Raw genomic sequence first — 12,646 nt, 5'->3', positions numbered from 1 at the left:
AGACTGAAGTGAGGCTCAGGCTTTTCTTAGGAACGGCTGCCATGGGCTGGCTAAAAGAAGAAAATCCACTTGCAATGGGGCAGTGATAATAATATTAATACCTAATCATAGTTGCTGTCTGTGTGTGTATTCTACTGGAGGGCACAGACTGCAGGTTGGCTGGATGATCTCAGGCTGCAGATCCCCTTTCCTATGGCAGGTGGCTTTGAAACAGCAGTAACAATCAGATTGTGATATAACTGATTCATCCAGCCCACATGTGCTTCCAACAGAATGGCATTAGTACAGGGTCACTTATGGCAGCAGTTTGAGCCAAGGGGATTCTCTGAACACAAACGCTGAGGGTTTTTATTCTCTCCCCTCCCCCAGACGTTGCCTTTGTCAAACTGGTTTTTCAGACCCAACATAGGAACAACTGAAAACCAAACATACACAAATCGGGGAGAAAAAGAATCTTCACCATACCTTACTTAAGGTTTTTTGTTTTGTTTATAAATCCTACAAATCAGCTTCAGTGTAGTTTCATCTCTTTCTTCGGCCCCCCTAATTAGCCGTGAATTTACATTGCTTACAATGATAACACAGCCATGCCAGAAAATCGCTGGTGCTTGGATTTTGGCTGAAGAGTGCAGAATTATTTATAGTTGCCACTGCAATATTTTGTGATTCCATAGATGATGATACAATGCACCACAATACAATAATTGTATTTATTGCTGTCACATTCAGAGGCTCCAGTAAGGATTGGAGGTCCCGTTGTACTAGGCACATTACAAATGCTTAAGAAGACCTGCTCCCAAAGACAACCTAAAAGACTCATTGACTTTCAGTGAGACAGGTTCGTAAGGCCCAGATTCTCAAGGTACTTAGGCCCCTTACTCCCATTGAAAATTCCCATTGATTTCAATGGGGGTAAGGCACCTAAGTACCTTTAAAGATCTTGGCCTAAGTGCTCATGACACTAAAGTGACTTAAGTGCTTTTGGAAATTTTATCCTAATTTTTTTTTTAACTAACACAGCATTAAGGACATTTGGTTAAGATAATAGGAAAGAATTAGACCATATTCTATCCTTTGCTTTTTATTGCATCCAAATGGGAACAGAGTCCACCTGCGGGATTGGGGCCTAATTGAAATAAAATGTTGAATGCAAATTTAAATTTCATTGGAGTTGAGGGTAACAGTAATACAGTTATGGTCTTAGGGAGCCTGCCTGTGAGTGTCCCAAACCACATTACTTACTACTTTTGTAATGCTTGATGCTGTTACTGTCCTCTAAATGTCGGTATTATTTAATTCAGTGTGCTTTCTTTTATTGGGGAGGGGAGAGATGAGAAAGAAGAAAAGGAGAGAATGGCAACGTTGGGAAGTTGCAAGCGGTGGGGTGCAGCAAGTCAATATCAGCAACTGTTAAATCCATTAACTGCAAATGTCTGAGGGTATGTCTACACTACCCGCTGGATCGGCGGGTAGTGATTGATCTATCAGGGATCGATGTATCGCATCTCGTCTAGACATGATACATCGATCCCCGAATGCGCTCCCCGTTGACTCCAGAACTCCACCAGGGTGAGAGGCGGAAGCGGAGTCGAGGGGGGAGTGGCAGCCATCGATCCCATGCCGCGAGGATGCAAAGTAAGCGATTCTAAGGCCACGTCCAGACTAGGGTATTAAAATCGATTTTAGATACGCAACTTCAGCATCGATGTCCGCGGCTCTCAGTGTCGATTCCGGAACTCCGTTCGGGTTGATGGAGTTCCGGAATCGATGTAAGCGCGCTCGGGGATCGATACATCGCGTCCAGACTAGACGCGATATATCGATCCCCCGAGCAATCGATTTTAACCCGCCGATGCCGCGGGTTAGTCTGGACGTGGGCTAAGTCAATCTAAGATACGTCGACTTCAGCTATGCTATTCTTGTAGCTGAAGTTGCTTATCTTAGATTGCCCCCTCCTAGTGTAGACAGTCAAAGAAGTCACTCTGGCAGAAAAGTTGACTCTGGCATCTCTGCAGGTATTGCTTGGTTGCCTGCCTGATCTCTTTCTTCTTCTGCTGCTGTTGCTTCTCTGGGCTGAAGGGGAAGCTGGGAGAAGCTCCTCTGCTGGAGTTGTCAACCACATGGGACAGCCCGGGAGCACACTAGAGTGGCACCTTCTGGGACTCTGTCTCCAAGCAGGCTCCAGCATGCTCCTCAGCCAGGGGAAACGTCCTCTTCGTTTATTAAGGCGACTGTACATAAAAAGGCAGGATCTTAGTTCTGTCCTCTTTGTGGTCAGCCAAGTTTCCCTCAATCCTATTTATGTGTTACCGCAATTGTTATCAGAGAGTTGCTGTTGACACTGGGAAGAGGTGAGTATGCTGCATAGCTGTCATCCCCTCTGTCCATTCCATTGCACCACCTTTCCGTGCCTTCACTCTCCGCCAGCCTGTGGAGCCGTGGGAATGATCCAGTCAATGCCTGGACAGTGCTTCAGAACACTGGGGAATCCTGGCTGCTTGGGAGGTGCTAGCAACATATAACTGCAGTGCAATGTCACTTGAGTGAGATAATATGTGCGAGAATGTGGGCATAATTTTAAAAGCAACTTTTGAAAATTTGGCCCTGGTTGTCAGGGCTTCCATCATTTTCCAAGGAAAACTATTCTACAGCCCAATAGATCTCACTGTCAGTAAGTGGGCTTTAATAAGGATAAGAAATGTATGTTTTAATTTATTATCTCTAAGATATCATGATTTTGTAGAAATGTAGAAGTACATTTAGCTCATTATGTCATTAAGTAATGATGATCTCAGAACAGGATTTTTCCTGGGGATCAATGACCAGCTGGGGCTAGATACGCAGCTGATTGCCATTAACCCCAGCTGGTCAATAATCCCTGGCTAATCCACTTTTATTAGCAGTGGGAGTCATAAAGTTCTGGTAGTTAGCACAGGGGTCTGAGAGTCATGAGACCTGGATTCATGCCTCGTCTATTCTATTCCTAACTCTGCCACTCACTCACTGTGTGACCTTTGGCAAATCACTGAGGGGCTGAGCATGTGACATACCACTTGAAGTCAATGGTAGTGCTGGGTGCTCTTCACCTCTGGAAAATCAGGCCTTTAACCTCACTGTGCCTCAGTTTTCCCATCTGTACAATACCGATTTTAAACAGGACTTAGAGATCCTCAGATGTAAGGCACTGCCAACGGGGAATTCAAAAATGTAAAATTGGCCTAATTCTGCTTCCGTTGAAGTCAGTGGCCCATTGGCTCCAGCAGGAGCAGAGTTAATCTATGGAGAACACTTCTGAAAATTCTCCCCTGTATGTTATGGAGTATTATTACTTCTAACATAAACTGAAAATGAAGCATAAAAGTACAGGAACATTTTGCCAAATCCTCAGCTAGTGTAAACCCATGTCACTCCGTGGATTTGAAAGGAACTACCCTACTGTATAGCAGATGAAGATTTGGTCCATGGATTTTCTGTATGGGTGATGCAGTTTCAGCTGGTAAATACAGGGCATTTGTAGAGAATTAATTTCCTGTGCCATACATCAGCCATTCAAATGGACTGAATAATTTCTTCTTCATTTTCCTACATAACTGAGTTTTATTACTCTTTTCACTGTGGTACTGGGAGTGTGTGTGAGGAGGGGGAGTGATCCACAATTATTTCTACTACTGCAGCTTGAATAATTCATTGCCAATGACCTTTGTGGCAAATGTGGATATTGAAGAATTAACAAACTTTCCAAGCCTTCTAATTATCTTAGTCCTTTTTAGTCAATAGCAGATTTCTAATAGTCTTTAGCAAAGGGGATAGGTTTACCATGCTGTTAGATTAATTCACTCAGCCAAAAACCCTGTTCTTTGGGGAAAATGTTTCCTACTTTTCTTTCTCTAGTTCTTCACGCATAGACGGCCACCAAAGTGTTTTACTTCCTGCTAAAAACCTTTTTAATGGCTGGCAGCCCCAATTTACCTGCAGGGCATAGTAGAGCAACTGATGAGACGCACTCCTCTCATTATTACTCTTGTGACAAAAACCAACAGCTTGTCGTGACTGAGAAAAGGTGCAGGCAAGGGAATGCTTTTTGCAGGTTAGATGCTACATCATAACACCAGAGGCTGAATCATCTGCAATTTCCTTACCTGCACTTTGACCTTTTCAGCTTCACTCCCTGATGATCTAAGGACCCTTATTGAAGAGGCAAAGGAAATGAAGTGGCCCTTCGTGCCAGAGAAGTGGCAATACAAACAAGCCATAGGCCCAGAAGACAAAACAAACCTTCAAGATATGATCAGTGCAAGGCTGCATGAATTACTGGTATGAAGTTCAACACACCTGTTCCTTTAAAATCTACAAATGCAATTCTTGAGTGTATAGTGCTCTAGTCCTCTATATTTACTGCTACACAGATGATGCCATTCCTCACTGTAATTTAGCAGACAATGACTTTGTTAATGAACTGATCAGAGGAAGCAGCTATCAGAAAAGGGCCAGTCACACACAGACTAGATATGGGACTCCCATTGCTTCCCTCGTTGAATTCCCCAGATGAGATGGGGTTCCAACTAGTATGAACAGCTTAGAATCATTCCTGTTGTGATTTTAATGAATCCATATCTTGGAGACAGTGGCTTTGTGACATCACTCTTCATGGAGTACCTAATCTCTGGATAGGCTAGACATAATGAAAGGTGGAAGGCTAAAGGATAGTATTGCTGTTCAGAAACTGGGAGCCCAGTCCTGCTCCCATTGAAATTAATAGGAGTTCTTCCATTGATGTCAGTGTGAGCAAAATCAGGCCTTTCTGTTAGATTTCTGGGCTGTGGGCTAGCTGAGACTCAGATTTGAACTTGAAATCTAAGATGATGTTCACCCCCATTCCAAGCTGGCAACCCAATGAGAGCCTGTAAGTTGATTGTTAAGAGACTCTCTTGCTGTGCCTGATAGTGGGGCAAAACAGCCTAACTCAGAGTATGTCTGCACTGCCCACCGGATCGGCAGGCAGCGATTGATCCAGCGGGGGTCGATTTATCGCGTCTAGTCTAGATGCGATAAATTGACCCACGAGCACTCTCCCATCGACTCCTGTGCTCCATCGCTGCAAGAGGTGCAGGCAGAGTCAACAAGGGAGCAGCAGCGGTTGATTCACCGCAGTGAAGATGCTGTGGTGAGTAGGTCTAAGTGCGGTGTCTTCAGCTACATTATTCATGTAGCTGAAGTTGTGTAACTTAGATGGACACCACCACCAATGTAGACCAGGCTTCAGAGCACAGCACACAGTGGGGAAATGAGTCCCGGTGGACAATGCAGGAGATTGGCATCAGAGGGTACGTATATGCTGTAATTAAAAACCCATGGCTGGCCCATGCCAGCTGACTCGGGATGGTGACAGGCTCTGGATAAGAAACTGATTAATTACAGTGTAGAAGTTCGGAGCCTGGGCTCTAGGACCCTGCGACATGGGAGGGATCCAAAGCTTGGGCTGCAGCCCGAGCCTGAACATCTGTACTGCAGTTAAACAGCCCCTACACCCAAGCCCCACCAGCCAAAGTCAGCTGACATGGGCCAGCCATGAGTGTCTAATTGCAGTATAGACATACCCAGAAAGGCTCCAGTGGGTGAAAGCAGTGACATCTCCATGTGTACAAATATTTTGCTGTGGTATAATGGTACAGGAAAGAAAGTATCTAAAAGGACTTTGATAGTATTCCCTCTGGCAGAACTAATTATATAAATGGGCAGGAATGTGCCTACATGGAATGATTTGTTCCTTAATACAAAAGAAAAACATAAACATAATTTTACTTCATTTATGCTGTTTACTAATCTTTGCACTTGATGCATTTGGGGCAGGCACGGCCTTTGTTCTGTTTTCACCTTGCGCAATAGAGTCCTGATCCATGGCTGGGGCTCCTAGTTGCTCCAGTAATACAAACAATAAATTAATAATAATAATAGATTAGTCTCTTTCACATTATTAGCTCCTTTACCGTTCCAGTGCTCTTGCCCTACTGTGATGCTGTTGTGTTCATGTTTCCAGCAACAGAGGAGAACGTTTAAATCCTCCCGGAAAACTTTACACTGAAATAGATATTTATATAATATTTTGTAAAACCTGATTTTAAAATGTAGTTCAGTGGGGCTGATAGCGCAGAGTAAGGACTCCTCACATGAGTGAGGTCATGTGGGATTGGGCCCTCAGTTTTGGAACAAAACTCCACAACAGAAACCTGCAAAAATGTGTTTCTGCCTCATGCAAGAAACCCCATTTGATTTTAATGGGGCTTTTCACAAGAGTAAGGATTACTCACCCAAGAAAGCGTTTGTAGGATTGAGCCCTAAACAATCAATATCTGTTGCCTAAAGACCCAAGCCTGGAAGGTAATGAGTTCAAGCTAAACAAACTAGATAAAAAAAACCCACTTTTTCTCCAGCCTTTTCCAGTTATAGAAATATTAAGTGTTGCTTATTTTTTTATTTTAAAGTGAAGTGTGATATTTAAGTTCACGGTGCCTATTTAAAAACGGAGTTAAACTAAAGATGAGGGGACTCCAGTTTTCTCTCACTTATAGTGAGGTACATGAGGAGTAGTGAGCAGAGTTACACTGGTGCAAGTGAAAGGGGAGTCAGGCCCCAGAGACCTGGGGAGAAATCCTGGCCCCACTGACATGAATGGCAAAACTCTTCTTGACTTCACTGAGGCCAGGAGTCCATTCTTGATCTTGTATACTTCACTGCGAGTCAGGCCTGAGCCAACAAGTTTTGGATCCGGGAACTTCAATCACATTTTTTACACATCAGCACAAGTAGCTTTAAAAAAAGAAAATTGGAAGCTTGACTTGAACCCCATACATGTTACTAGTAAGTGGGGAGTGTTTCCTTTCGTATGCTCCACTGATAAGGAGGATTTTATTGTAATTCTCAATTTATTTTGGTATTTTCTTTTTTCTCTTGGTGTGTGTGGCCCTAGACAGAAATTTATGGCAGAGGTCGACCTCCTTTACAATCCTGACAAAGCTTTCTAACTTTGGAGCATTTGTCTGCTCTCTCCCAGGATAAACACCTGCAGTAAACTCCCCGAGAAACCTGGATAGATAGGAGATTAATGTGGCTGTAATAGTGGAGCAGTGTTTTCAGCATTATGCCCACTCCCCAGGTAGATGGGTCTTTTCCGAGATGATGCCAATTATTTATTGCCGAAACATCTGTTGATAACTGCAGCTGCCCTTGTTAAACAAAGCATATCATGGGGTCATAGACTATAGGGACCTAAAATCCTACCGCATGCTAGTTTTAAACCATTCACCAATACTCCCTGAAATCCATGGGTTACCATCGTCTTCAATGTTTCATCATGCCATTGAAAATACTTTGTAAACACTGTGCTGCCCTTCTCCATGTGCTTTGAAGTATTATTTCATCTTCATCGGTAATTTATATTCCAGTGCTATTGTACTGTGGGGAAAAAAGGGAAAACCTTTTTTGTTTTCCATTTAATTGTAGATCGACTGACATTTTGACCTGTATTATTAGTATTAGTCAAGAAAAGGAATTTTTTTCCTCCTTCTCTCCCCCTCCCCTTTTTTTTAATTTTAAATAAAATTTCAAGGCAGAGCAAGAGATCCTTCAGCTCTTTGAATCAAAGACTGGGGGGAAAATGAGGCTGAAAAGGAATGTTTACAGTTAGATGAGGAAAGATAAAAGTCTGAACAACTTTTCTTTTTAATGTGGAGGACAAAGAGATAATTAAATTCTCTGAAAGAAAAATAAGCCTTTGTAGATATTGAGGAAAACCTTTTCACAATTTTCATCTGCATTTATTCTAAATTATTACGTTTAGAAGAAGTTCTTAAATTTAACGAACTAAGGTTTGTAAAGTACTTTGAGATCTTGAATGAAAAGTGCATTATTATCATAGAGCGTTGTTGCTATTATGAAGTGCCAGATTTTGCTACCCTTACTCATTTTGTGTAATGACTGACTTGGTGAATAGTTTGTTGATTTCTTGGTTCTACCCAAAGGGAGTAAGTGTATTGGAATTTGGTCCTCAGCATTTGGCTTACACCAGTTTTAAAAATATGAGAATATCAGTTCCTGGCTGCTGCATCTGCAGGAGGCACAAATAGTTTATGTGACCTGTCAAGGTGAGATGGCTTACATCATCCTTTTAAACTGCTCTGCTTTGTATTTGTTTCAGAATTTTTGCTTTTCCAATATGACTAAAAGATTATTTTCCTCCCCTGTGTTTTTTTTTTTAACGTCCTATTTAGGCCAAATTCAATGGGAATCTCCCCTGCATCTCTTAGAAATGTCTTGTGATGAAAATTCCCAGGCATATCCAAATGACCATCCCAATTTAATTGACTCAACAAAATATTTCTCTTATTTTTTAAACAGACAAACAGGTTTTTAAAGGCGTGGTCAGCTAATAGTGAGCATATCCCCCAGCTAGCTACAATGGACCTCATTCTGTAGGCTTCTTTAGCCAAAATTCCCATGAAGCGGGTATTTGAGCTGAGTAGAGACTTCAGGATGGAGCTCTCTATATCTAAAGCCAAAAAAATGTTCCAGTTGTCAGTGAGATCCTAATGCTTCCAAACCCCAAACATTTGGAAGCATCAGGATTTTTGTTTTACTCATAAGACTGCTTTTGTTTTCCCTTATCAGACCATGGTAGCAACCTTAAATCTGGAAGGATTATGCCCTCTCCGTAAGAAAGCCACACATACCTGCAGGACTAAGACAGGACTCCTGGCCCTTCAGTTCCAAAACCTGAGGCTTCTGCTGCTTATATTAGCACTCTGCACCATCTCTGTTAGCTGTAAGCTATCAAAATGTCCCTATGTTCTGCTTCCATCCTATAGAGGGCAACATGCCCACACACACATGCGCGCGTATGTGAGTAGTTTCATTGTGGGACAACTTTATGCTCATGAGCAGTCATCTTGTGAGACTACTCATGTGATTTAATGATTTACTGGATTAGGGCCATACCCTGCATTTACTGAAGTAAATGACAAAAATATCCTATGAGACTAATGGGAGCAGGATTGCACCCTGTTATATTAATTGTTATATTTATTATATTAAATATTTGTAATTATCATGGACCAGGATCCTATTGTTCTGGGTGCTGTACAAAGACAGAACAAAAAGATAGTCCCTGCCCCCAAAGAGCAAGAGGGCAAATGGGTACAGATAGACAAGGAAATAATGAGACAATACCGGTCAGCATAATGGGCAGTGGTCTCATGACAAGTTTTTTGTAGGCATCAGGGCAAAAAAGAGTTTCTCTAAACCATCCACAAGAATCGTTAATAACTTTGCATATTGAAAATCTGTTTTCTTTTTCAAATGTAGCCAGCATATGAGTTTCAAGGAGATTTAACTACATGGAAAGCTGGAAGGGGTAAGACCAAGCCAGTTTTGACTAGAGGGAGACCAGCGTTAAACAGAAGTCAGTTTCAAGTAATGATCATTCTTTCCTATTATAGACTCATAGAATCAAGGGATCAGCCAAGATTGGGTCCACACAAGGTGCTAGGCCCTGTACACACAAGTAGACAGGCCCTGCCCCAAAGAGCTTGCAGGTTAAATAGCCAGGAGAAACACAGGGTGAGGGCAAGTGGTATAACCCACAAGCAGAGTGAACAATGTGAAAGAATATTTAATGACTGTTAACTAAAAATACATTTTCTACCAGGTTTGAAGAAAATGTTAATTTATTTCTGTCCTCACAGTAAATGCAGCAATTTTCAGACCAAAACAATTTTCCAAGGCAAAGTTATTGAGAGACTGGGGGGAGGGAGTCTAAGATAAGCTATTGAAATGGGAACTAGTTGAACCTTAACTTCAGGAAAGTTTATTCAGCCCTTAACGTGGGCAAAATTCCATGAAGTTAATGGGAATATTCAAGTCATTGGGAATTGTGCCTTAATGAGGACTGAATAAGCTTTCCTAATGACTTGACCTAATGAAATGTTTAGAGGCTAACATTAGAGAAACAGTCCTGATTAAGATGTCACAGGTGTGCTTGACACTTTAGAGATGGGAACCTTTGAAACAGCAGGAAAGAGGGGGAGCTGAGTATTTAGCTTTCTCCTTTTTGTACCTATTGGTGAAGTAACAAAGAGCATTATAATCTAAAGCCCTAACTCTTGGCCCTGGGCCTTTAGCTGTCCACGCTGACCTTTTGCTACCTGACTTACGTTATAAGAGCTCCCTCAGGTGAGCCAAGTGAAAGGGAAAGTCAGGTAACGGAGAACTGTAGTTTTGTTTCTGTCTGGTGCTGAGCAGAGCACAAGAAGGAATTCATACCATCACAGGCTCCCTTTCATTTCTAGGGATGCCTGCATCCCTAGCATCCCAGGTCTTTTTTTAAATTGCGAAATATCACAGAACAGCTTTTCTAAGCAGAGAATGCCAGCTCTCTAATTCTAATCCAGGATTCGCAGTGCTCAGGAAACTGAAATGCGTACAAAACCAAAACTTCCCATCTGACCTGTTGGATCAAAGAACAGTTTACCTGTTGGTAAATTAGCCAAGGGTACTTGTGATAATGCTGAAAACATCTAGCCCTGTCTGGTAAATTGCCACAGTATATCTGTCTATTAGTCTGAGTGACCAATGACCATTTTAAAGTATTTAAAGAGAGACAAGGTGGGTGAAGTAATATCTTTTATTGGACCAACTTCAGTTGGTGAAAGAGACAAGCTTTTCAGCTACACAGATCTGAAAAAAAGCTCTGTGGAGCTCAAAAACTAGTCTTTCACCAACTGAAGTTGGTCTAATAAAAGGTATTACTTCACACACCTTCTCTCTAATATCCTGGAGCCAACATGGCTACAACCACACTGTAGGAAACATTTTAAGGGTATGATATCTTGTTTACCTAGAGGGATATATATTAACCCTGTTAATTGCCAGTTTTCAAATGATAATATGGAAGTATCTTCAAGCCCTGGTGAGTCACAAAACAGTACATCTTAAAATCACATTATTCTGACTACCAGAATGCATTTTGCCCCCACCTTCAACTCAGACTGGATTTTAGTGGCTCATATCTTGAGAATTGTTAGACTAGGTAGATGAGGAGGAGGAAGGAATTATAAATTCTGATCATAAAGCACCATTGAAGTAAATAGTTGCTGTGCCAGTGATTTCAGTGGGCATTTATCTTATATATTTAAATGCCCCTTTACTGGATTTATTCTCACAACACCCCTGTGAGATACGGAAGTAGTATTGTCCCCATTTTACAGATGGGGAGTTGTGAGACAGAGAGACTATGGCCCAGATCCTCAAAGATATTGAGGTGCCTATTTCCCATTGATTTAGGTGACCAAATATCTTTGAGGATCTAGACCTAAGTGGCCTGCCCAAGGTCACACCAGCAGTCTGTGGCAGAGTAGGGAATCAAACTTGGCTCTCCTTTGTCCCAGGCTAGTGCCCTAATCACTGGACTATCTTTCCTCTCCTAATAGGCAGAAACATAGCACTTGCATAGCAGTTTACATTTTCCAAATGTTCCCTGTACTTAGTAACCAATCTTCCCGGGGTTATGGTGAATTCCCAAAGGGACTCAAGCTTTGTTTTCCTGATTCTGACATCCTCAGAATTCCTCAATGGCAACATAGCCTCAGAGATTCACAAGTGAATATTTGTCCCTGTGTTGTCATGTGTATGAAGTCTATGTGCTTTTAAAGCGTAGAGCAGGAAATGAAAAATATATAGTAAATGTAATTGCCAGAGAATTAAGCTGAAAAGAGAGTGAGTTTTTGATTCTTGAAAGCTATAACTGTTCCAGAACTTAGTTCTCATATGGTGAAGGAAGACATTTGCTCAAAAAATAAAGCTGTTCCAGGGCTTTTAAATTCCTTTGTATCTGGAGCTACTAATAAGAGGCTCAATCAATTAATGGAAAAACTCTCAATGTCCTCAGAAGGGAGTTGGTTAGGGCTTGTATCAGCAGACCCAGAAGTTACATAAGAAGTGAGGTAGTGGTGTCTACCGGTTTGATCAGGGAACTAGATGTCCACAATCGTGTGCTCTATTCCAGACTCTGCCACTGATTTGCTATATGACTAGGGGAAGTCATTTAAGCATGCTTTGCTTCAGTTTAGCCATATGTAAGATGGGTGTTAGAGAACATAGCAACCTCACAGAGATGCTGTGAGGTTTAATTCATTAGCGTTTGTAGAGGGCTATAAGATTGGCAGATAAAGGAACTATACAGAAATGCAAACTATATTATTCTACAGTTAGATTGTTAACAGAGCTTGACAGAGAAACCCAGTGCAGTGCCACTGGGTTAAGAATTCCCAGCAGATCCAGTCTCCACTGGAGAAGATGGGCTTTGCTAACAATGCATTAATCAAGTCCTTCAATGCCATATCCTTCAATGCTTTGGCCCTTCGTTGATTGATTGGCCCACAGCTGATATAGATGGATGGAAGAAATATAAACAAGTAATAGGCAATTTCTTAGGATTTATGTACATAGATGAGATGTAAATTGTGTGTCAATTTAGGTAAAGAACTACGAGATATAAGTGAAGCCACTGGAAATATACACCATGAAAATTCCTTCCTGATGCATGTATTTGGGATCTGTCTGAAGAATTTAAATTTTCACTAACAAAATAAATGAA

General features: G+C 41.7%; 1 protein-coding gene across 5 annotated transcripts in view; it reads left to right on the top strand.

Moving 5' to 3' along the window:
- Positions 1-12,646, top strand: part of ALPK1 (alpha kinase 1) — an 83,417-nt gene that overhangs the window by 38,192 nt on the left and 32,579 nt on the right. For 4 of the 5 annotated variants that reach the window (XM_050943983.1, XM_050943984.1, XM_050943982.1 and 1 more), the window contains one exon: positions 4,160-4,314. The exons of the other annotated variant lie outside the window; for it this stretch is intronic. In XM_050943983.1, coding sequence (XP_050799940.1) covers positions 4,160-4,314 — 155 coding nt within the window. The remainder of the gene's footprint in view (positions 1-4,159; positions 4,315-12,646) is intronic. 5 annotated transcript variants of the gene reach the window in all.

The sequence above is a fragment of the Gopherus flavomarginatus genome, chromosome 3 (genome assembly GCF_025201925.1).
Source record: "Gopherus flavomarginatus isolate rGopFla2 chromosome 3, rGopFla2.mat.asm, whole genome shotgun sequence".
Taxonomy (NCBI): domain Eukaryota; kingdom Metazoa; phylum Chordata; order Testudines; family Testudinidae; genus Gopherus; species Gopherus flavomarginatus.
The sequence above is the reverse complement of the archived record's forward strand: the minus strand, read 5'-3'. Positions and strand labels throughout refer to the sequence as shown.